The sequence below is a fragment of the Balaenoptera physalus genome, assembly GCF_965194825.1.
Source record: "Balaenoptera physalus genome assembly, chromosome: 2".
Taxonomy (NCBI): Eukaryota; Metazoa; Chordata; class Mammalia; order Artiodactyla; family Balaenopteridae; genus Balaenoptera; species Balaenoptera physalus.
In genome coordinates this window covers 22,417,863-22,444,823 of record NC_138883.1, presented here as the reverse complement: position 1 = coordinate 22,444,823, position 26,961 = coordinate 22,417,863, and the positions used below count along the sequence as shown (strand labels likewise).

General features: G+C 36.8%; 1 protein-coding gene across 5 annotated transcripts in view; it reads right to left on the bottom strand.

Annotated features, from left to right (window-relative positions):
• CEP128 (centrosomal protein 128) overlaps nucleotides 1–26,961 on the bottom strand; it is a gene marked incomplete at its 3' end in the record, with an annotated part of 432,096 nt that overhangs the window by 391,903 nt on the left and 13,232 nt on the right. For all 5 annotated transcript variants that reach the window (XM_082451219.1, XM_082451220.1, XM_082451221.1 and 2 more), the window contains 2 exons: nucleotides 14,592–14,753; nucleotides 12,826–12,912 (listed from right to left, as the gene is read on the bottom strand). In XM_082451219.1, coding sequence (XP_082307345.1) covers nucleotides 12,826–12,912; nucleotides 14,592–14,738 — 234 coding nt within the window. In that variant the 5' untranslated portion in view covers nucleotides 14,739–14,753. Of the gene's footprint in view, nucleotides 1–12,825; nucleotides 12,913–14,591; nucleotides 14,754–26,961 lie in introns of those variants that run through there.

Genomic DNA, 26,961 nt, shown 5'->3' with positions numbered 1-26,961 from the left:
GAGTTCCCATGCCATAACTAAAGATCCTGCATGCCTCAACTAAGACCCGGTGCAGCCAAATAAATAAATAATTTTTTTTTTTTTTAAATGAGCATGCATGGAAAATGGAATGTGCTCTTAATAGTACATTATTGTATTTTGGGTGGACAGACAATATAATCATGAACATAAGGGGGAAAAAGCAGCATTATGTATGCTGTCTAATTTAGCATATACTCTGAAGTCAAAACAATCAGATACACCTATCACTGTGAACGTTACAACACATTATGTTGTTTATAGTCACAATAATACACAAAAGAAACTGAAGTTAGGCCCAATGAATTCAAGGAAAGGAAAGGAAGAGTACTGAGTGCCTATAATGTACCAAGTACTTAGTGCCTGTAATGTACCAAGTACTTAATCTATATTAAGAACACAGCAAATACTTGAAGATAGGGATTACTGGATGAATTAAAGAAGTAACAAGAAAATAAATGTTTAGCAAGTGTCTAAAACAGCGTGACTACTTCAATAAATGTTAGTTATAATAAGGCATATATAATTATGTTCATTTTCCAGATGATTAAACTCAAGTTCAGAAAGATTTAATAACTTGCCCAAAGTCATTGAAATGGTTTCTAGTGGAAAAAAATCAAGATTCAGTTTTAAGTCTGACTCCAAAGTCTACATTTTTCCACTAGCCTCAAAGCAAAATTTTGTAAAAATTATTCTCCTGTCTAGTAGTTTCATGAGAAACTTGGCAATAAAATTTTAAACATAAGACTCTACGAACCTAATTCCTAAGATCTGAAATATATTTACAAAAAAAGGTCCTAACAGAATTCAGTTGTTCCATTACAATTTCTTACCCATAGATTCTCACTACTTAGCACTGAAGTTGTTAAAAGATGGAACAGTTCTCACCTTTAGGACAATTAGTAGAACTCAGCCAGAGGGAAAGGGATGAGTACCTTCAGCTCTGGGATATTACAAGTGGCTTGTGCCTGGCTCCAAACCATTAACATTAAGCTTCTGGGCTGTCACTATGTATATTTGACAACTGAAATCCATTGAAAAGAAGAAAAAACCTGGACCTTATTATTTAACATTCAAATTCTTCCAAAGTTCATATATGCCAGATGGTAATGTCCTATTACTCCCAAAGGGAAATTTTAATCAGAGTACTTAATTAGAAGAAAAATTACCTATTAATGCAAGCCCCTAAGCTCTAATTTGATTTTACTATATTTTAACCACTCTTTTCCTTAAAAATGTACTTAATGAATCTGCTGATTTGAATCAAAAGAACTGTATCTTTCTTTTATACCGAAAATTAACTACTTTAGCCTCATCAGCTGCAGTCCAAACTTCTACTGCAGAAGGTATTAACTTTTTATGTTGAATATTCCTTCTTGAGGGCATTCCATTTTTATGGCATTAACATAAAAACAAACCTGTTCTCTCATGAATAGGAACACACAGCTCTAGAAATGTTCTAAACATTAAGCTAATCAATTGTACTATTTAACACAGGAGTATATGTTCCAAATATTCCCAGTAAACTTTCATATAAAACCAACCCCACAGGTCCTCTTTGGACCAAATGTTCTCAGACCTCCCAAGAAATTTACAGCATGAGAAATAATGCAGGATGACACTTACTTAAGGTCATGAAGTTCATTAAGACCAAAGATCCTAAGTCATACCATCCAACTTAATATGGCTCATTGGTTGGGCCGGCTACAAGAAAGGCTTGTAAAAAAAAAAAAAAAAATCAGTGGTAGTTACTTAGGAAGAAGGGGGAAACCAATGCTGGTGTAGGCAACCTGCAGAATCCACCACACTGCCTTAAGTGGCAGCTAGAACAGCCAACTTTGGCAAGCCTTCAATGCCAATCCTAGCTCAGCATCAGACTTCTTCCCATTCTGTTTCTGTATTTGTTCCATCTAACTCTCATTCTGGACATTGCACCAGCTGTAACATTAATGACTTGTGTGACAATGGGCTTTGGTTTTTCAAGCAGTTAAGATAATTTCCAGAATCTAGTTTATAAATGTAAATAATATAACCCTTCAAACTTTGAATCCAAAATCCCAATTTTCAGAAAAAATAAATACATATCATCATTAAAATGTGGGCAAGCACAACTCAATGATGTGAATGGATCCTGATGCTGGGTTTTGGGATAATATCCTATCCTTGGCTCTGTCACTGACTAACTGTGAGACTGTGGGCAAGCTAGTACCTATTCTGTGCCTTAGTTTTTTATCTTGTAAATGAGGATAATAATAGTATCTACGTAATAGGACTGTTGAGAGAATTAAATGAGTTACCACAAAAAAAAAAAGGTACCTGTAAACTAAGCTTATGCAGATATTCCCAAAGAGAATATGAAAAGGTAGATGCTACTTCTCTATGAAACACCACACACCCCATTGCTGATCCTCTAAAACTGCTCAACTCCTCACAGAGAGAGGCCTTCACATATTATAAGCAAATAAATAAATTTAGAGTTGGAATAAAGATTCAAGAAAACAACAGTGAAATTATGTACATTTCAAGAAAAGGTAGTCAAAAAAGTGACTCATCATGACTCCTGACCCTTACAAAACCAACAGGAATAATTCTCACAATTCTCTTGTTAGGGCAGATCATCTCAGGAGGAAAGCATTGCACTGAATATTTACATAGCCCCTCACTCACTGGCGAATTATGTTCACAAAACTGAACCTCCATAAAATATGTAAGTTCATACACAGTTGACCCTTGAACAACATGGGTTTGAACTGCACTGGTCACATGCGGATTTTTTTCAGTAGTAAATACCACAGTACTACATGATCCAAGGTTCGCTGAATCCATGAACACAGAACCACAGATACAGAGGAACTGCAGAGAGGGAGGAACCTCAGATACCAAGGGCCAACTATAAGTTATACACAAATTTTCAACTGGGTGGAAGTCCAGAGCTCCAAACCCCATGTTGTTCAAAGGTAAACTGTGTATCACTTGTATCCATTTCCTAAGGTTTAGCATTAGTATCATTTATAAAATTTAAGTTAAAAATAAAAGTTCTTGAGATAGCCTCATCCACCAGACGGCAGACAGCAGAAGCAAGAAGAACTACAATCCTGCAGCCTGTGGAACAAAAACCACATTCACAGAAAGATAGACAAGATGAAAAGACAGAGGGCTATGTACCAGATGAAGGAACAAGATAAAACCCCAGAAAAACAACTAAATGAAGTGGAGATAGGCAACCTTCCAGAAAAAGAATTCAGAATAATGATAGTGAAGATGATCCAGGACCTCCGAAAAAGAATGGAGGCAAAGGTCAAGAAGATGCAAGAAATGTTTAACAAAGACCTAGAAAAATTAAAGAACAAACAGAGATGAACAATACAATAACTGAAATGAAAACTAGACTGGAAGGAATCAATAGCAGAATAACTGAGGCAGAAGAACAGATAAGTGACCTGGAAGACAGAATGGTGGAATTCACTGCTGCAGAACAGAATAAAGAAAAAAGAATGAAAAGAAATGAAGACAGCCTAAGAGACCTCTGGGACAACATTAAACACAACAATATTCACATTATAAGGGTCCCAGAAGAAGAAGAGAGAGAGAAAGGACCAGAGAAAATATCTGCAGAGATTATAGTCAAAAACTCCCGTAACATGGGACAGGAAATAGCCACCCAAATCCAGGAAGCGCAGAGAGTCCCATACAGGATAAACCCAAGGAGAAACACGCTGACACATAGTAATCAAATTGGCAAAAATTAAAGACAAAGAAAAATTATTGAAAGCAGCAAGGGAAAAACAACAAATAACAAACAAGGGAACTCCCATAAGGTTAACAGCTGATTTCTCACCAGAAACTCTAGAAGCCAGAAGGGAGTGGCATGATATACTTAAAGAGATGAAAGGGAAGAACCTACAACCAAGATTACTCTACCCGGCAAGGATCTCATTCAGATTTGATGGAGAAATCAAAAGCTTTACAGACAAGCAAAAGCTAAGAGAATTCAGCACCACCAAACCAGCTCTACAACAAATGCTAAAGGAACTTCTCTAAGTGGGTAACACAAGAGAAGAAAAGGACCTACAAGAACAAGCCCAAAACAATTAAGAAACTAGTCATAGAACTTACATATGGATAATTACCTTAAACATGAATGGAGTAAATGCTCCAACCAAAAGACACAGGCTTGCTGAATGGATACAAAAACAAGACCCATATATATGCTGTCTACAAGAGACCCATTTCAGACCTAGGGACACATACAGGGGATGGAAAAACATATTCCATGCAAATGGAAATCAAAAGAAAGCTGGAGTAGCAATACTCATATCCGATAAAATAGACTCTAAAATAAAGAATGTTACAAGAGACAAGGAAGGACACTACATAATGATCAAGGGATCAATCCAAGAAGAAGATATAACAATTATAAATATATATGCACCCAACATAGGAGCACCTCAATACATAAGGCAACTGCTAACAGCTCTAAGAGAGGAAATTGACAGTAACACAATAACAGTGGAGGACTTTAACACCTCACTCACACCAATGGACAGGTCATCCAGGCAGAAAATTAATAAGGAAACACAAGCTTTAAATGACGTAACAGACCAGATAGATTTAATTGATATTTATAGGACATTCCATCCCAAAACAGCAGATTACACTTTCTTCTCAAGTGCACACGGAACATTCTCCAGGATAGATCACATCTTGGGTCACAAATCAAGCCTCAGTAAATTTAAGAAAATTGAAATCATATCAAGCATCTTTTCTGACCACAATGCTATGAGAGTAGAAACCAATTACAGGGGAAAAAACGTAAAAAACACAAACACATGGAGGCTAAACACTACATTACTAAATAATCAAGAGATCACTGAAGAAATCAGAGAGGAAATCAAAAAATACCTAGAGACAAATGACAATGAAAACACGACAATCCAAAACCTATGGGATGCAGCAAAAGCAGTTCTAAGAGGGAAGTTTACAGCTATACAAGCCTACCTCAAGAAACAAGAAAAATCTCAAATAAACAATCTAACCTTACACCTAAAGGAACTAGAGAAAGGAGAACAAGCAAAACCCAAAGTTAGCAGAAGGAAAGAAATCATAAAGATCAGAGCAGAAATAAATGAAATGGAAACAAAGAAAACAATAGCAAAGATCAATAAAACTAAAGGCTGGTTCTTTCAGAAGATAAACAAAATTGATAAACCATTAGCCAGACTCATCAAGAAAAAAAGGGAGAAGACTCAAATGAACAGAATTAGAAATGAAAAAGGGGAAGTAACAACTGACACTGCAGAAATACAAAGGATCATGAGAGATTACTACAAGCAACTCTATGCCAATAAAATGGACAACCTGGAAGAAATGGACAAATTCTTAGAAAAGTACAACCTTCTGAGACTGAACCAGGAAGAAACAGAAAATATAAACAGACCAATCACAAGCACTGAAATTAAGACTGTGATTAAAATCTTCCAACAAACAAAAGCCCAGGACCAGATGGCTTTCACAGGTGAATTCTATCAAACATTTAGAGAAGAACTAACACCTATCCTTCTCAAACGTTTCCAAAATATAGCAGAGGGAGGAAAACTCCCCAACTCATTCTACAAGGCCACCATCACCCTGATACCAAAACCAGACAAAGATACTACAAAAAAAGAAAATTACACACCAATATCACTGATGAATATAGATGCAAAAATCCTCAACAAAATACTAGCAAACAGAATCCAACAACACATTAAAAGGATCATACACCATCATCAAGTGGGATTTATCTCAGGGATGCAAGGATTCTTCAATATATGCAAATCAATCAATGTGATACACCATATTAACAAATTAAAGAATAAAAACCATATGATCATCTCAATAGCTGCAGAAAAAGCTTTTGACAAAATTCAACAACGATTTATGATAAAAACTCTCCAGAAAGTGGGCATAGACGGAACCTACTTCAACATAATGAAGGCCATATACAACAAACCCACAGCAAACATCATTCTCAATGGTGAAATACTGAAAGCATTTCCTCTAAGATCAGGAACAAGACAAGGATGTCCACTCTCACCGCTATTATTCAACGTAGTTTTGGAAGTCCTACCCACGGCAATCAGAGAAGAAAAAGAAATAAAAGGAATACAAACTGGAAAAGAAGAAGTAAAATTGTCACTGCTTGCAGATGACATGTTACTATACATAGAGAATCCTAAAGATGCCACCAGAAAACTACTAGAGCTAATCAATGAATTTGGTAAAGTTGCAGGATACAAAATTAATGCACAGAAATCACTTGCATTCCTATATACTAATGATGAAAAATCTGAAAGAGAAATTAAGGAAACACTCCCATTTACCACTGCCACAAAAAGAATAAAATACCTAGGAATAAACCTACCTAAGGAGACAAAAGACCTGTTTGCAGAAAACTTTAAGACACTGATGAAAGAAATTAAAGATGATACCAACAGATGGAGAGATATACCATGTTCTTGGATTGGAAGAATCAATATTGTGAAAATGACTATACTACCCAAAGCAATCTACAGATTCAATGCAATCCCTATCAAATTACCAATGGCATTTTTTATGGAACTAGAAAACAAAAATTCTTAAAATTTGTATGGAGACACAAAAGACCCCAAATAGCCAAAGCAGTCTTGAGGGAAAAAACAGAGCTGGAGGAATCAGACTCCCTGACTTCAGACTATACTACAAAGCTACAGTAATCAAGACAATATGGTACTGGCACAAAAACAGAAACATAGATCAATGGAACAAGATAAAAAGCCCAGAGGTAAACCCACACACCTATGGTCAACTAATCTATGACAAAGGAGGCAAGGATATACAATGGAGAGAAGACAGTCTCTTCAACAAGTGGTGCTGGGAAAACTGGACAGCTACATGTAAAAGAATGAAATTAGAACACTCCCTAACACCATACACAAAAATAAACTCAAAATGGATTAGAGACCTAAATGTAAGACTGGACACTATAAAACTCTTAGAGGAAAACATAGGAAGAACACTCTCTGACATAAATCACGCAAGATCTTTTTTGATCCACCTCCTGGAGTAATGGAAATAAAAACAAAAATAAACAAATGGGACCTAATGAAACTTGAAAGCTTTTGCACAGCAAAGGAAACCATAAACAAGACGAAAAGACAGCCCTCAGAATGGGAGAAAGTATTTGCAAACGAATCAACAGGGAAAAGATTAATCTCCAATATATATAAACAGCTCATGCAACTCAATATTAAAAAAACAAACAACCCAATCCAAAAATGGGCAGAAGACCTAAATAGACATTTCTCCAAAGAAGACATACAGATGGCCAGGAAGCACATGAAAAGCTGCTCAACATCACTAATTATTAGAGAAATGCAAATCAAAATGACAATTAGGTATAACCTCACACCAGTTAGAATAGGCTTCATCAGAAAATCTACAAACAACAAATGCTGGAGAGGGTGTGGAGAAAAGGGAACCCTCTTGCACTGTTGGTGGGAATGTAAACTGATACAGCCACTATGGAGAACAGTATGGAGGTTCCTTAAAAACCTAAAATAGAATTACCATATGATCCAGCAATCCCACTACTGGGCATATATATACCCAGAGAAAACCACTATTCAAAAAGACACATGCACCCCAATGTTCACTGCAGCACTATTTACAATAGCCAGGTCATGGAAGCAACCTAAATGCCCATCGACAGACGAATGGATAAAGAAAATGTGGTACATATATACAATGGAATATTACTCAGCCATAAAAAGGAACAAAATTGGGTCATTTGTTGAGACGTGGATGGATCTAGAGACTGTCATACAGAGTGAAGTAAGTCAGAAAGAGAAAAACAAATATTGTATATTAATGCATATATGTGGAACCTAGAAAAATGGTACAGATGAACCGGTTTGCAGGGCAGAAATTGAGACACAGATGTAGAGAACAAACATATGGACACCAAGGGGGGGGAAAACCGCAGGGGATCGGGGTGGTGGTGTGATGAATTGGGCGACTGGGATTGACATGTATACACTGATGTGTATAAAATCGATGAATAATAAGAACCTGCTGTATAAAAAAATAAATAAAATAAAACTCAAAAATTTTAAAAATAAATAAATAAATAAATAAAAATAATAAAAGTTCTTGTCTTCCCTAGAGCAGAATGGCTGATCCCACTTCCTAGGAAATGTCTTATATTTCAAAAGAGAAATGCTAATTTCAACTAGGCAATGGATATTTAACATGGAGAAATTTTTTTAACAGGTGAACACTGATTAAAATGGATTAACCAAAGTTCAATATCCATTCATGATAAAAACTCTTACCAAAGTGGGTATAGGGGGAACGTATCTCATAATAATGAAAGCTATTTATGACAAACCCACAGCCAACATAATACTCAACGGTGAAAAGCTGAAAGCCTTCCCACTAAAATCTGGAACAAGACAAGGATGCCCTCTCACCACTCCTATTCAACATAGTATTGGAAGTCCTAGCCACAGCAGCCAGACAAGAAAAAGAAATAAAAGGTATCCAAATTGGAAGGGAAGAGGTAAAATTGTCATTATATGCAGATGACATGATACTATATACAGAAAACCCTAAAGACTCAACACAAAAACTACTAGAACTGATAAACGAATTCAGCAAGGTAGCAGGATACAAGGTTAGCATACAGAAATCTGTTGCATTTCTTTGCACTAAGAATGAAATATCAGAAAAGGCATGTAAACAAACAATCCCTAACGATCCCTTTTAAAATTGCATCCAAAAACAAAAAAAAGTACTTAGGAATAAACCTGACCAAAGAGGTTTTGAAAGACTTATATGCTGAGAACTATAAAAAACATTGATAAAAGAAATTGAAGATGACTCAAAGAAATGGAAAGATATCCCATGCTCTTAGATTGGAAGAATTAACATAGTTAAAATGGTAATACAGCCCAAAGCAATCTACAGATTTAATGCAAACCCCATCAAAATACCCATGACATTTTTCACAGAACTACAACAAATAATCTTAAAATTTATATGGAACCATAAAAGACGCAGAATTGCCAAAGCTATCCTGAGGAAAAAGAACAAAGCTGGAGGTGTAACCCTCCCAAACTTCAGACAATACTACAAAAAGCTACAGTAATCCAAACAGCATGGTATTGGCACAAAAACAGACATATAGATCAATGGAACAGGATAGAGAGCTCAGAAATAAACCCACATACCGACGGTCAATTAATCTACAACAAAGGAGGCAAGAATACATGATGGAGAAAAGACAGTCTCTTCAGCAAGTGGTGTTGGGAAAGCTGGAAAGTCACATGTAAATCAATGAAGTTAGGACACTCCCTCACACCATACACAAAAATAAACTCAAAATGGCTTAAAGACTTAAATATAAGACATGACACCATAGAACTCCTAGAAGAGAACATAGGCAAAACATTCTCCAACATAAATTGTAGCAATGCTTTCTTAGGTCAGTCTCCCAAGGCAATAGAAATAAAAGCAAAAAGAAACAAATGGGACTTAATAAAATTTATAAGCTTTTGCACAGCAAAGGAAACCATAAACAAAATGAAAAGACAACCTATGGAATGGGAGAAAATATTTGCAAACAATGCGACAAAGGATTAATTTCCAAAATAAACAAACAGCTCATACAACTCAATAACAACAACAAAAAATCCAATCAAATAATGGGCAGAAGACCTAAATATACATTTCTCCAAAGAAGACATACTGACGGCCAATAGGCATATGAAAAGTTGCTCAACATCACTAATTATTAGAGAGATGAAAATCAAAGCTGCAGTGCGGTATCACCTCACACCAGTCAGAATGGCCATCATTAAAAAGTCTGCAAATAATAAATGCTAATGAGGGTGTGAAGAAAAAGGAACACTCCTACACTGTTGGTGGGAAAGTAAACTGGTGCAGCACTATGGAAAAAGGTATATGGATGTTCCTTAAAAAACTAAAAATAGAATTGCCATAAGATCCAGCAATCCCACTCCTGGGCATATATCCAGAAAAACCTCTAATTCAAAAAGATGCATGCACTCCAATGTTCATAGCAGCAGTATTTACAATAGCCAAGACATGGAAGCAACCTAAATGTCCATCAACAGATGAATGGATAAAGAAGATGTGGTATATACGTATATACAGTGGAATACTACTCAGCCATAAAAAATGAAATAACGCCATTTGCAGCAACATTGGATGAACCTAGAGATTATAATACTAAGTAAAGTAAGTCAGAAAGAGGAAGACAAATATCATATGATATCACTTATATGTGGAAACTAAAATATGATACAAATGAACTTATTTACAAAACAGACTCACAGACATAGAAAACTATGGTTACCAAAGGGGAAAGGGGGTGGGTGAGGGATAAATTAGGAATTTGAGATTAGCAGATACAAACTATTATATATAAAGTAGATAAATAAGGTCCTACTCTATAGCACAGGGAACTATATTCAATATCCTATAATAAACCATAATGGAAAAGAATATTAAAATGTATATGCGTGTGTGTATAACTGAATCACTTTGCTGTACACCAGAAACTAACACATTGTAAATCAACTATACCTCAATAAAATGATAATTATAATAATAATAATTTGAAAATGGATTAGCCTGTTACAGGCTGTTGAAAAAAAAATAGCAGGTTCTACATCAAGAGAACTTGCATGAACTGGAGCACAGTCTCAAAAAGAAAGAAACAAACAAACAAATCACTCTCCAGGGTCCCTCCCTAAACAGAACACACAATAATTAAATTTTTTTAAATAGAGGATAATACTATCATGTACTTAGAGGACTTAAAGAATACAAATAGAAAGAGTCAGATAAATCACATGATAGTTGGCATATTACATACACTCATTTTTAGGTATGCCCATTTTACTGCTATATTTTGTAACAGTGAGTATTTTAATGCTAAGAAAGCAATTTTCACTGAGCAGCCCATCAGATTCACTTCTTGTGAGAAATACTCTTTCTGAGTTGCACATCTTCCCCTAGATTACAGCAGATGCCCCCCCAGGTTACTTACAGCTGGTAGGGTGGAAATCATTGCTCTATCGAGGGAGTGTAATATAAGGCAATGAGTGACATCCCCCTCTGGCATGCTGGGAGCAGAAATCATTGAGAGACAGAACAAGAATTTGAGGAAACTAAGGGGAAGACTCTAGACCAGACAAGGAACAGCCTAAAGTAAAAGGAAAGAATCTTATTCTCCTATGTCCTATTTTAAATATGAGTGGCTTTGCAGTCTAGGTACTTATAACTCAGATGGGAAAGAAATACCTGTTGAGCTTATCTACTTCCCATGTATAAAACTACTCCCCCAGGGCTTCCCTGGTGGCACAGTGGTTAAGAATCCGCCTGCCAATGCAGGGGACATGGGTTCGAGCCCTGGTCCAGGAAGATCCTACATGCCGCGGAGCAACTAAGCCCGTGCGCCACAACTACTGAGCCTGAGCTCTAGAGCCCGTGAGCCACAACTACTGAGGCCTTGTGCCACAACTACTGAAGACCACATGCCTAGAGCCTGTGCTCCGCAACAAGAGAAGTCACCGCAATGAGAAGCCCACGCACTGCAACAAAGAGTAGCCCCCGCTCACCACAACTAGAGAAAGCCCACATGCAACAACGAAGACCCAACGCAGCCAAAAAAATAAATAAATTTATAAAAAAAAAAACTACTCCCCCAGAGCTCAGCATTATTCAATTCTAGGCCTACCAATTCTGGGAGAACACATTCTGTGTTTTAAAAGCTTACCTGTACAGATGTTTCACTTAATACATAGTTTTATTTCCCAATTGCTCAATTCAAGGGAAATTCATCTAATATTCAACCTGACAAAGTAGGTTTTTCTCTGCTACTAGTTAATAATGTTTTTAATTTTTTACTAATAAATTAAAGAGCAAAGAATTAACTCCCATTATTAATAAGGTAGTTAAATCTAAAACATTTCATGAGCTACCCAAATATATAAAATCTATGGCCCCATTTGCAAATATACCATAAATCATAAAAATCTGGTAGATGCAAGAAAGTCCAAGTTTATTTTCTAAATGAAAGTAGTAAAAAAAACCTTATGAGAGAAAATATGTTCCCTGTGCTCAAGCAATTAGCTTCCGATTACAAGCAAATGATGACTATACTTCTGCTTTGTAAAAAGAAAATAACAAATAATCAATTAAACTTGGGACTTATGTGACAACTCAGTACAGCACAGATATATATAAAACTATCATTATAGCACACATGTAATACCAACCTTATTAGACTGTATACTCATAATTAGAAACATGAAGGAATAAATTTCATTGGTTTTCTAAGAGTTCACAGAAGATGAGTTAGCAAATTCCAAAAGAAGGAAATAAGAGACAGAATTAGCAAAATATTAATAAAAAAATATTCATTTTAGGGAATTCCCTGGTTGTCCAGTGGTTAGGACTCCATGCTCTCACTGCCGAGGGCCCAGGGTTCAATCCCTAGTCAGGGAACTAAAATCGCACAAGCCATGTGGCGCAGCCAAAAAAAAAAAATGTAAAGCTTTCAAATTCAATAGAATCTAATCTATATAAACTAGCTGGCAAGCCATCTGACAAGCTAAATTTAAACTATAAAATAATAAAGCAGTTGAAAAGCTAAAGCTATTCACAGTGGTTACGTCCTTTATCTCACATCCATACTCCTCAACAACTAAATTTCCAAAAAGGTAGGTAAGAGAAAATGCAAACATATGTAAACATTCTTACATGTTCTATAGCCCCCGCCTGTCCATTACTATATTCTCGATACTGTCCAAGCATCTGGTCGACTTGCCGCAGGTTCCGACTGGTGTCCTAAAGAAAGAAAGTGGACTTTATTGCTCCAAACAATGTTTTCCCCAATCAATCTTAGCGGCATATCAAACAGCTAGGTCACCCGTTTACAAAAGGTACAATTTATATAATAATTAAGTTGGGTATCAATATACTTCATAAATATCAAATAAATCTTATTAACAGCACTGACAGAGAAACTCAAATCCATCTGCAATTTACTTGTGTGAAATCTGAAGCACAGAATTTCAATCCTTATCCAAGGTTCCATAATAAGTTGGCAACAAAACCATAAATTGGAAAAGAATCCTCATCGTCAATTTGTGCACCTCAACTAATTCAGACCCTCTTTATAGAAGAGAAATCCTGAGAAAAATCTAGTCGATTGTGTTCATGACAAGCAAATCATTAGGATCAATGTTATTTCAATTATTACTTTACCTCAAGAACTCCATTAAGAGAAAAGAAAACAAAGTATCCTTTAACTTTTAGCTATAAAATTTGTTTGTAATTACAATAAAAATGGTTTCCACCTAAATATGCTAGGTTTCACCTGAGAGGTAAGTGGAGGCATTTCTTTCAAAAATATATACTTACTAATATGTTTCAGTAGTGGGAAAGTACAAGAATTTGTACTGCAAAAATCCAATATTACGTTAATTTAAATAAGTTTAGAAAGAAAAAGTCTCCTGAGTTTTAAATCAAATTATGGTTTCTCCACCAGAAATTAGCCTCTTCTTATCTAAGCATACTAACCCAAAGCAACTGAAAGCCAAAATCCATGTTTATCCAGGCAAAACGGAAGTTAAGAGATTAAAGGGTAGGAAAAAAAGTCTGAGTTTTCTTTTCGCCCTTCCTCTGCCTCTTTTCCAAAGCCCTTTCCTATGGAGGGAATGTAAACTGCTGCCACTCAAACTTCCAAACACTGTCAAAAATTAGCCTCTAAATAAAAATGGCATCTCAGTATCATTCATCCATGAATAATTTACCTACCCAAAATATGAACAACTTCTCTAAAGGCAAATGTCCACAAGAAGCTAAACTATGGTAATAATTCCTATTGGTTTCACTCCCACAGTATTTTATTTGAAAATAGTGCCTTATCCCAAAACATTTCCACAACCTAATATATATTTCAAATATCTTTACTGACTGTGTTAGGCAGAATAATGCCCCCAAAGATGTCCAAGTCCTAATCCCTCGAACCTATGTATATGTTTCCTTATATGGCAAAAGGGATTTTGCAGCTATGATTAAGTTAAGGACATTGAGATGAGGAGATTATCCTGGATTATTGGGTGGACTCAATCACAAGCATCCTTAAAAGTGGAAGAGGGAAGCAGAAGAGTAGTCAGAGTGATATGATGGAAGTACTCAACCCACCCTTCCTGGCTTTGAAGGGGAAGGAAGCGGCTGCAAAACAAGGAACGTGGGCAGCCTCTAGAAGCTGGAAAAGGAACAGATATTTCCCTAGGGCCTCCAAAAAGGAATACAGCCCTACTGACATCCTGCTTTTAGTCCAATGAAACCAGGGTCAGATTCTGACCTACAGAACTGTAAGAAAATAAATTTCTGGGTTTTTTAGACATCAGTTTTGTGCAAATTTGTTACCGTGGCATAAAAAACTAATACACTGACCGAAACCATTTCTTAGCTCAACCTAGTTAAAATCTATTACATGCAACCATTGCTAAACTAACCTGTAAAGTACTTGTTATAGTGTTGACCTTCTCAGTGACATCCACAGTAGGACGATTTCGAGTTTCCCTGTGTATTGAACTGGCAGCCCATCGACCCAATCGGTCACGAGAGCGCAAGTGGTCTGAATCGTTGGAGGATCCTGCCATTGAGGTGCAAAAATCCTTAAAAATAAATCCAGGTCAAGGTCAATCAAACGGTAAAGAGCACAGAAATAAGAGACTAATTTAACTATTTACTTTTTGATCTTTTTAAGTATTTATTACCTTAGCCCTTTGCCATATCATAATTTCTAACACATAGCTTGAAAACACAAGTCACTTCCACATGTAATTCTCCCTCCTTTGTTTTTTCTGGTTTATGAGCAATTCCTCAGACATTTACAACTCCAAATAATAATAATCACTTAGTTTTGTGCAATGCTCCTAAATTTTATAAGCTCTTTCACATACAGTATCTCACATAACTCTACCAACAACACTGTAAGGTATATGACACACATAGATTGGTATCTCTACAATGAAGAAAAAAAAAACAAAACAAACCACAGATATTCTCTAAGGCTAGAACCTGCAGGTCTCAATATTAGTCTGATGTCCATTCTTTTTTCTTTAATTTATTTATTTTATATTTTTGGCTGCATTGGGTCTTTGTTGCTGTGCACAAGCTTTCTCTAGTTGCAGCGAGCAGGACCTACTCTTTGTTGCGGTGTGCAGGCTTCTCATTGTGGTGGCTTCTCTTGTTGCAGAGCATGGGCTCTAGGTGCACAGGCTTCAGTAGCTGTGGCACACAGGCTCAGTGGTTGTGGCTCGCGGGCTCTAGAGCACAGGCTCAGTAGTTGTGGAGCACGGGCTTAGCTGCTCCGCGGCACGTGGGATCTTCCCAGACCAGGGCTCGAACCCATGTCCCCTTCATAGGCAGGTGGATTCTTAACCACTGCACCGCCAGGGAAGCCCTAGTCTGATGTCCATTCGACTAAGCTATGAGAACATGTGTATCTTTAAACAAAAATACAACACACACAGAATGACCTAAAATAAAAGAATTCCATTCACTGTACAGTGAACACTCTCATACACCTTAATTTAAAATATAGTAGAATTAAACAAATGCAGTAACAGAGGTACAAACTCGACAATAACAAGTGTGTGAGAAGATGGAATCTTCAACATCTCCACCAAAATAGAAAGCCAAACATCCTGAATATAATCTCATCAGTAGAAAAGACTCTAAATATGCTTTCCTCCCATCCTTACCTCGATTTTCAATCGAATGCAAAAGAAAATTATTTCACGCAAGACGATCTCAAAAGTTTCAGAATACCTTTTATAGAAATTGAAGAAATGAAATATATTTATAACAAAGAAGCATCAGAGAAAATTCAATTATCAAAAGTGAAAGTTTGAGTATTCCAATAATTTCATTTTCTGCTTAATAGAAGGTTAACATAATCTTTATTTTAACATTAATTGTTATAATCTTCCTAAAATCTATATGGCCAGTTTTCTGGCCTTTTAAATACAGTATGATGAAACCTCTCTTTAATAATCAAGAATATTCTGAAATTTTTGGATCTTTATTCTGAATGCATCTGGGAAGTACATGACCATACATCTAAAGCCAAGATAAAGGGAATTTGCTAAATATGTATAGATTCTCAAGCATTTAATGAAAGTAGTCATGCTTTTAAAATATTAAATAAAATAAAACTAAATAAAAAGCAAGGAAGCTTGCTGTGAGTTTAGGTTTTTCAAAGTGAAATACAGTCTGTCCTTGTAGCACCAGGAAAAGAATCAACGGAACATCCAACTTCTTCGAACTGGCTGAGACAGGGCTAGCAAACACCTGTCACACTCGAGCCTCTCCTCTGCCCAGGCCTCTCAACTTCCTTCCTCACCTCTCTTCTCTGGTTCTCGCCCCCTTCCCCTGTCTAGAAGTACAAAGGTACAGTGCCCACGATGTAGCTCTCCAACGTCAGAAAACATGAACGAGAAACAGGCCTGAAGCAACTGTTTGGCTACGATTTTGCAGGATCACAACTGTTTAAATGCAAAAGAATAAACTTAGGAAGAAATCTTAAATGTAAAGTTCACCTTTCTACTTAGGAAATCACGTGTGTGTGTGTGTGTGTCTTTGCACGCCTGTGCACACTCATGTGAGCACACCCATAAATCTATGTGTGCCACGTGACCTAAAATCATTTGCTCTATGTAAATGTACTTGCCAACATTTTCCATTAGTGAAAACAGGAAAAATCAACATCTTCTGAGAGCCTGCTACAATGCTAAGTACTATACAGATGCTCACACAGACAATCCAACTTAATTCTCATAATAACTTGTTAAAATGGGCAGTTAACCCCTAATCTATCGAGGATGCTGAGGGGGAGCTGTTAAGTAACAAGTCCAACATCATATAATGATTTTAAGTAGCAGACCAAGGATGCAGACCCGGGATTCAGCCAGGCTTCTCCACCTTCAGTATTCTCTTCATTCTACTTTGCTCTGCTATCCCCTAAACACTACTTACCAACAATCTTAACAGTTAGTAAAAATCATTAAAGGCAGCAGCAGGCCATGGCTCACATGTGTCTACAGCCTCTTCAACTCCCTCTCATTTCATTTAAGCATAAAAATATCAAAATGAGGGAGATTGGGAATCAAGTAGCAATATGAAATCTGTATTAGGCACCAGGAAAAAAACTAAGTGACATATCTATGCTGCATATAATAAAGAGCCTTGAAAACAAATCAAACCATTGGCCTCAGAGTAAAGGGGTTTTTATTTCCTGTTCCTTCTAATTCTTGTATAATGGGAAATAATAATTATGCCTGGATCTGTCAAAATTTTGTATCTAAAAGTATAATGAGTTTCATTTTAATAAGTCAAAATTCTGGAAACTAAATTGGAGTTAGGATACCACCACGCAGAATAAAAAGGTAACACTGAAAACCAGATGTTAACTATAATGGCTACTGGTGAGAGCAGGAAACAAGATAACCATCTATGAGACAACCTGATTTTTTTGAGTACCAAACTTTTAATAATAATCAGTTATCTACACACAACTTCAATGGATATAAATGGTGTATCAGACCCATCGAATGAGCAGACAGTCTAAGTTTCAATTTGGCTACAAACAGGGATAACTGAAAATTTTATGGTTATTTTTAAAAATTGGGGAAAATATTTAAAATATAAAATAGTACAGAGACTAATATAACAAGCATGCATGTATCTACTACCTAGAATGTTATTATTATTCTTTTCTATTTCTGTCTTCTTTATTCTATTTCTATCACCTTATTTCCCTATTATTTTAAATAATATATTCTTAATATTATTATTTCCCATTCTGACACGTGTGCTTCTAATATTTTTAATAAAATATTTAGAATACTATAAATAAAGTCTTAGTACCCTCGCACACTACCCTCCACCCAGTACTACTCCTGCCCCACCTCCCCTGGGATAACTACCAGAACGATTTTGTGTTTAACTTTCCACACCACACTTTTATACTTTTACCGCAGGTATATGTACCTTGCAGTCTTTCGTAATGGAAAACACATTATAATCAGTTGATAAATATTAACAAGTAAAGACACGGGATATGTGAATTTAAAACAGAAAATCTTAGCAGCATTACACAAAATTAACAACAGCATTAACTAAATTATTTGTAATTGTCACATTAAAGAAAAAAAAACCTTTCACCCCTATTAAGGATTACATACTTTTAATAAGAAAAAAAATCACACTTTCCAGCATGAATTTCACTAATTCACACACAAAGTCTTCAACTTTTAATTTCAATTACTTTGAGCAATAAAAGACGTTCAAACTCCTGCATCTGATGGAACTCCTGTAGAAATATCAAGATTTTAAGGTGAGATATATCTGAGAATTTTGCATGGTTTTTTTTAATAGCTTATGAAACATTCACTTTTACAGCATATGAAAGGACTTCAATTATGTGTCATAAGGGTTGAAGGACTTTAAAGACATTAAAGAATCTGATTATAATAAAAAATAGAAATTAGATTAGTATTTCATTGTTGGTAAAAACTTAGCACTTTCTAAAACTATTACTGACAATTCAAAAGTTCAAACACGCCTTTCATAGGTAACAGAGAGAGCACCTGACCCTAAACATCACAAAGCAGAAGGCAGATATGGTGGCAGAGGTCCAGTCTTAACAAAAGATGCCAGTCAGCCAACACCTCCACTCCCCAGACATGGAGTTGATGGAGGAAAAGAGAAACAAATGAGAAAGAAGTGGCCACTAGAGTTGGCCCATGAAGATAGTTCCCAAGAGCCCCTTAAGATAACTAAGAAGAGAAGCACAAAACAGTAAGCGCCAATTATACACTCTTCACTGACCATTAAGAATGTACTATTTTATACTACAAGTAAAAAATTAGTTTTAAAAAAGTACTGTTTATCCTAATATCGTGGCATTAATGAAAATAAGATTTTCAGGCCTCTGAAAATCTTCCCCCCAGTGAAATCGTACCCAAAGTATTAGATTCATTCCCTGTTGATAAAAGCGTACTGAGCAGTCACATAAAAAAACAAATATGCATGGCCATGCAAAACTGTTCTATCTAATAACCTAAGAAATATAAATTATCAGTGAGATGCTTTTCTAGCCCATTAACTTGTTTTCCTTTAAATAATTATGTCTATGTTAGCCAGGTGGTAGGGGAAGGAACACTCCTATCCTCTCCTACTGGATATGCATAAGTTGATATAAATTGTCTGTTATGTCAGCAGTTTGTACATTTAACCTACCAACTACACTTCCAAAATTTCCCCTAACAAAATCATCTGAAATACATACAGAAATTTATATATAAGGATATTTACTGAGAAGTGATAATACAGGGAAAAGAAAAACAACTTATATTTCAAATTATAAGAGAATGGTTAAAACACAATACATACAGGTAATAGAACAGTACACAGACATTAAAACCCTGTTTCTGGAGACATTAAACAGTAATGCAAGGGATAAAAGTATGAATCCCAATTTTGTAATAAACATTATATGATGTCTGTATGTGAATACAAATTACCCATATACCAATTTAGAGGAGCAGGAAAGGACGATGACAAAAGGGGAAGAAAATAAAAGTATATATATTTACCATGTAGAGTTTACAGCCGATTTCTATTTTTTAAACATTCCTATACTTCCTAAATTTTCTACAATGATTGAATAATCAGAAAGAAAAATATAATATATAGTTAAAAGAAAGAAAAACAAATATAAAGATCCCCTTCAGAGATAGCAGATTAATAACAAGTTGACAACCTGGACAATGTGTTTAAATAAAAGCTATACATTCAGAACCCCCTTTTTCCTAGCAGCTGTTTCCTTTTCCTTCCTGGCAACTTACCTGACCATTCTTCCTAGTCCCCTAACATCTACCTAGGTAGGGTCGTGTCACCAGTTCTCACCAAGCGATGAGCTAAAGAATTAGGATTTCAATGCCAATCTCTAACGTTTCATACTGAAGAGTACTGGCTGGCCAAAGAAACCATTTATCATGAGTTTGTGAGCTAAAAGAATGATTTTTTAAAAATTATGTATGATTCTTTCTTTGCAATTTTGTTGAACGACAGTCATTAGATTCAAAAAATGATTCTCTTAAACATCCTAAATACTGGAATGAACTTAAAAATTGAAGGACTATGTGAAAATATATTAATGTGTACTGGCATGGCTTATGCAATCAAATTCTGCTTTGGAAAACAAATTTAAAGTGGTTCATGAATGATATTTACTCACTACTACAATTTGAATTCCAAAGAAGAATTATTAAGACTAGTAGAAAAACACCTAGTATGCTCAAGAAAAATCTTCATCATTATTTTTAAAGAGTTAAAAGAAAAAAGTTCAGTTGGATTAGAAATTCATTCTTATTACCATAAGAAATTTCAGCATGATGTTTGTTGACAAAAGAAAAGAAAGAATTGCTAAATTTGAAGAATGATTAAAGAACTCTTAAAGAACAATTTAAAGAAACAATCACCTAAATCCTGGTTAAATGTGAGAAAGGCATTTCCTTTAACTGGAGAAAAAGCAGTAAATACTCTCTGCAGCCTACTACCACCTACTGGTACAACAAAATTTACCATTGATGGGAAAGCAGTACTATTTACGCTGTCTGCTTTTCAGATGCTGAGCTTCTTCCAAGACTCTGGAGAGGACTAAGATGGGTGACCTTGGGTGAAAGTCTCCAGAGACTTAGAGAAAGCTCTGGGTCTGAAAACAGATGGTACAATTCTTAGAATAGTTTATTTAGCTGCTCCCAACACATCAGTATTTAAACGCATAAATATTGTTGTTTCTGCCTTAATGAACCTTATAACGAAGACATATGGCCACCAGAGCAAGTAATGAACCCTTCATCAATTCTCTCCCACTGAGGATCTATCCATCAAAAACAAATGCCCATATGCAAACCTGAACACTGCAAGAGAGGAAAACTGCATTCAGCCCTGTAATTTCAACCCTTTAATAAGAGGACTTGCAGTGAGTCTTTACAAACTCAAGTCCACCTCTTTTGTTATTTCCTAAAGAGCCATCAGATTGTCTTCATTATAATGATGCACATTTGTATGTATGAGAGCTGTAATTTATTGATTCTCAAGCCTCTTTTCCTCAGAGCCAGTTTAAAACAATTAGGATTTGCAAGCTGTTCCATAAAAGATAAGCAACCAGCATCAGGGGTGATGTTTCACAAAGGCTGACTAGTGCATGTTAAGTAGGTGATTGCCTCTGTGGCCTCCAAGTGCCTCAAACGTCCCTGTCCAAGGCAGCTGTCCTCAAAGAACATATTCAAGGTAATGATGCTGATATTTAAAGGAGGTCAGGGGAGCTAGGGAGTGTATTTTAAGCCTAATCACTAACCAAGTTCAAAATTTTTAATACATTTCTCACTGTTTCAATAGCTGTAGGACGTGTGACTGCCTCATCCTTCAAGAGAAAAAGTTAACAAACCAGCAGAGGTTACCATGTACAAACAATTATCACCTGTATCTGTCTTCTTTATGTCAGTCCTCCTCTGTAACTTAATCTCCTCAAACCCTTTTGGTAAATTCATATAAGACCAAAGTTAGATTGGAAGAATCAATATTGTCAAAATGACTATACTACCCAAGGCAATCTACAGATTCAATACAATCCCTATCAAATTACCAATGGCATTTTTCACAGAACTAGAACAAAACATTTTTTAATTTATATGGAGACACAAAAGACCCCGAATAACCCAAGCTATCCTGAGAAAGAAAAATGGAGCTGGAGAAATCCGACTCCCTGGCTTCAGACAATACTATAACGCTACAGTAATCAAAACAGTATGGTACCGGCACAAAAACAGAAATACAAATCAATGGAACAGGACAGAAAGTCCAGAAATAAACTCATGCACCAATGGTCAATTAATCTACAACAAAGGAGGCAAGAATATACAATGGAGGAAAGACAGTCTCTTCAATAAGTGGTGCTGGGAAAACTAGACAGCTACACATAAAAGAATGAAATTAGAACATTCTCTAACACCATACAAAAAAATAAACTCAAAATGGATCAAAGACCTAAATATAAGGCTGGACACTATAAAACTCTTAGAGGAAAACATAGGCAGAACACTCTTGGACATAAATCGCAGCAATATCTTTTTTGATCCACATCCTAGAGCAGGGGTCCCCAACCCCCGGACAGTCCATGGCCTGTTAGGAACCAGGCCACACAGCAGGAGGTGAGCGTCGGGCGAGTGAGCGAAGCTTCGTCTGTATTTATGGCCACTCCCCATCGCTCACATTACCACCTGAGCTCCGCCTCCTGTCAGATCAGCGGCAGCATTAGATTCTCATAGGAGCGTGAACCCTACTGTGAACTGCACATGTGAGGCATCTAGATTGCACGCTCCTTATGAAAATCTAATGCCTGATGATCTGAGGTGGAGCTGAGGCAGTGATGCTAGCACTGGGGAATGGCTGCAAATACAGATTATCGTTAGCAGAGAGGTTTGACTGCATGGAGACCATAACAAATCAATTGCTTGCAGACTTATATCAAAAACCTATCAGTGAGTGGCAAGTGAAAACAAGCTCAGGGCTCCCACTGATTCTGCATTATGGTGAGTTGTATAATTATTTCATTATATATTACAATGTAATAATAATAGAAATAAAGTGCAGATTAATGTAATGTGCTTGAATCATCCCGAAACCATCCCCCCCGCCCTGGTCCATAGAAAAATTGTCTTCCATGAAACTGGTCCCTGGTGCCAAAAAGGTTGGGACCGCTGTCCTAAGGTAATGAAAATAAAAACAAAAATGAACAAATGGGGCCTAATTAAACTTAAAAGCATCTACACAGCAAAAGAAAGCATAAACAAAATGAAAAGACAACCCACAGAATAGGAGAAAATATTTTCAAACAAAGAGACCAACAAGGGATTAATCTCCAAAATATACAAACGTCTCATGCAGCTCTATGTCAAAAAAACAAACAACCCAATTAAAAAATGGGCAGAAGATCTAAATAGACATTTCTCCAAAGAATACATACAGAGGGCCAAAAAGCACACAAAAAGATGCTCAACATCACTAATTATCAGAGAAATGCAAATCAAAATGACAATTAGGTATCACCTCACACGGGTCAGGATGGCTATCATCAAAAAGTCTACAAACAATAAATGCTGGAGACAGTGTGGAGAAAAAGGGACCCTCTTGCACTGTTGGTGGGAATGTAAATTGGCACAACTGCTATGGAGAACAGTATGGAGGTTCCTTAAAAAACTAAAAATAGAACTACCTATGATCGAGCAATCCCATTCCTGGGCATATCCAGAGAATCCGAAAGGATACATGCATCCCAATGTTCACCGGAGCACTATTTACAAAAGCCAAGACATGGAAGCAACCGAAATGTCCATCACCAGAGGAATGGATAAAGAAGATGTGGTACATATATACAATGGAATATTACTCGGCCATAAAAAAAGAATGAAATAATGTCATTTTCAGCAATGTGGATGGACCTAGAGATTATCATACTAGGTGAAGTAAATCAGACAGAGAAAGACAAATATATGATATCACTCATATGTGGCATCAAATTTTTTTAAAAAGATACTAATGACCTTATTTACAAAACAGAAACAGACTTACAGATATCAAAAACAAACTTATGGTTACCAAAGGGGAAACGTGGCAGGGAGGGATAAGTCAGGAGCTTGGGATGAACACACACACACACACACACACACACACACACACACACACACACACACAACTATATATAAGACAGATAACCAACAAGGACCTACTGTATAGCACAGGGAACTTGACTCAATATTCTGTGATAACCTATATGAGAATCTAAAAAAGAATGAATATATGTATATGTATCACTGGCTCACTTTGCTGTACACCGGAAACTAACACAACATTGTAAATCAACTATACTCCAGTAAAACTAAAATTGAAAAAAAGAATATTTAAGAGTAACTGAGTTTGGGAGAGCTTTTTTAGAGAAAAGTAGTCAGGACAGGGGTCTCTTAATCAGAGAACTTAATGATGAGAAGGAGCCAGTCACACGGACATCTGGGGGGAACTGAATTCTAGACAGGCGGAAGAGCAAATGCAGAGCACGTGAAGCAGGAAGGAGTTTGGCAGGTTTGAGAAACAGCAAAAGGCAGGAGCACAGAGAGCAAGGAGTAAGGTGGCAGGGGATGAAGTCTGAGAAGCAGGCTAGGGACAGCGCATGGAGAGCTTCAAGGCTGAGAGAAGTGTGGATTTTGTTCCAGTCCTCATGTAAGTTCCATGAAGGGAGGCATCAACTCTACGTATTCACTGTTGACACCACAAGGCCCAGAACTCTAACACAGCTGTCACTCGGAGGAGATCCGCTGGACTGAGAGTGAATCAAGAACACCAAACCTCAAGTCATCACCTGCCCACAACCCAAGGCCAGCTCCATGTGGCGGGGACATTTTCCAAGGTGACAGAGTGGTTGAGACCTCATGCCAAATCTTTAGCTTAAGACTGCCTGGGCTACTCAACGGCATCTATTACCACCTATATGAGGACGCATAAGAGGGAGGTAATTATAATGTGTCTTGCCCTGCTCCTGAATAATTAAATGTTTTATTGTGATGTTACAATTTGAACTTATTACCTTTTGTTGGGGAATAAAATTAAACATAATGAGGACTGTTAGTCTCCTCACAAAAAAAGATCCAAGTCAACTGTCCAGTCCAGTAGCTAGTTCTCAGTTAAGTCAGGAGATAATATAAGCCACAGGAACAGAATCAAAGAGGTACAACAGATTCATGCATTCGTCATTTACTGAATCGTCACTACATCAGAAATGAAAGATGAAAGTAAGTAAGTCACAGTCCGTGATGGGAGAGAAAGACTTGTAAAAGTTCTACATATGGTGAACTAAGTCCTATGACAAAACGCCCGGGGAGTCAGGTTAGGATCTCTCCACCCATCTGGAAGGATGAGAAGAAGTTTGACAGATGGATGAGACAAAGAAACGAGATTCAGTTAAAAACCATCTGTCTCAGAGGAACTAGAGAAGAGACAAATAAGCAGAGCTCTCCCATCCTTCCACCAGGGCATGGATTTAAAACTATCTCCGGATATTCCTAAATATCCCCTGGGGCAGGGATGGGGTGGGTGAGTAAAATCATTCCCAGTTGAGACCTTCTGATTTACAGAATTAAATATATAGGCATACTAACATACGTATACTAATATTCCAAATACACTAGATGTGATTTTCTATTGTATTTTCCACTTATTCCCGTTGTTGCCATCCATTTCCTCTCTTCCTCTCTCCTCCTTCCTCCCTCCCTCCCTTCCTCTATCTCTCTCACACACACACACCTCTATTTCACGGATGACGCCAGGAGGACTCAGCCCCCAGGCTCCATCTTGCTCCCCTTGCTGGAGTTAAGAGGGCAGAGTCGCATGGACCAGGACCATCAAGCAGGGGGCGGGGGCATTTCCGGAAAAGGCTATGTGGCATGCAAAATGACTGTTTACTCAGACGCGGAGATAAAACTAGTAGCTGCTTGAGTATATATCTGCCAGGTGTTAAAAATTAGTGCAGTCTTAAAAGAAAATAAAGTTACATAACAACTCTTTCCCTGTCTCACAGATATTCTAGACTCGTACATCTACACATACTTCTAAAAGAAATGAGGCAGTTTAAAAAATTAAATTAAAACATGTCAAGATAAAAAACAATAAACAAAAACCCAAGAGGAAAAAAAAAAAAAGAAAACAGAGAGAAATGGACGCTAAGAAACAGAATGGATTTCTTACTTGTAGTTCAGCCCTAGAATTGTACTCTCTCTATTTGCTGACAGATAAAAAATAAATACAAACTGCACTATTCCCAAAACAGCAGACAATAATGCAGCCCTCTAGGGGTGCAGGCAACCCCTAATAATTGTCCAAACTGTTCCAGATTGGGCAACAGATCAGCCTGGGCAAAGACAGAGCTAGGATCCCCGAGTTTCTAACACCATTCTGTTTAAATCAGAGGATGAAAAGTGGAGAACTATAGACCAAATCCAGCCAACCAATAGGTATTTTAAAATAACACTCATTGTGTTACCTTAAAACCTTAATTTGAAAACAGAGACTTCACATAAAAAATCTAATTTCCAGTTTCTCTTGAAAGATCCAAAGATCTGGCAACACTGGGGATGGATTTTCCCATGGCAACACAGACGTAAATAGTGGCTGCCCTGGAGTTAGTCATGTACCTTCCTCTTGCCCTTTGCCCTTTGCAGTCCCCACTGGGCCTGCTTCAGCAGTGTGCTACCCAATTAGCAGTTGAGTTTGCAACCCTATTTTGGATAAAGAACCAAGACAAAGGAAGTTTATCAGCCTCATTCTCCAGTTAAAAATGAACAATTCAACTGTGAAGAATTAATCAAGGTTAAATGCTCGAAAGATAATGCTTTCCTCTACAGACCAGAAGGGAAATTGAGTAATACAGCTTCGATATTAGCCATGCCTATACACTGTAAAACCAGAACGAGATACAAGCATTGAGCATAAGGACTTGATTTTCAGCAAACTACTTAGAATGTTTTCACACTATTGTATACAGAAGAAATTAAATGCAGAACACAGTGTTGTATCTTGCATAATTTGGCTCCAATTCTTCACCCCTCCCAAGATGCACCGCCCTCCTACCATAGGTAGAGTTACCCCCTGTCTCTGAGCTCAGCTATTTGACCTACTTCGGCCAATTGGATTTTCGCTGACATGGCACAAGGAGATGCTTGAAATGGGATTACGCACTGGAAACTACTCCCCCACAACTCT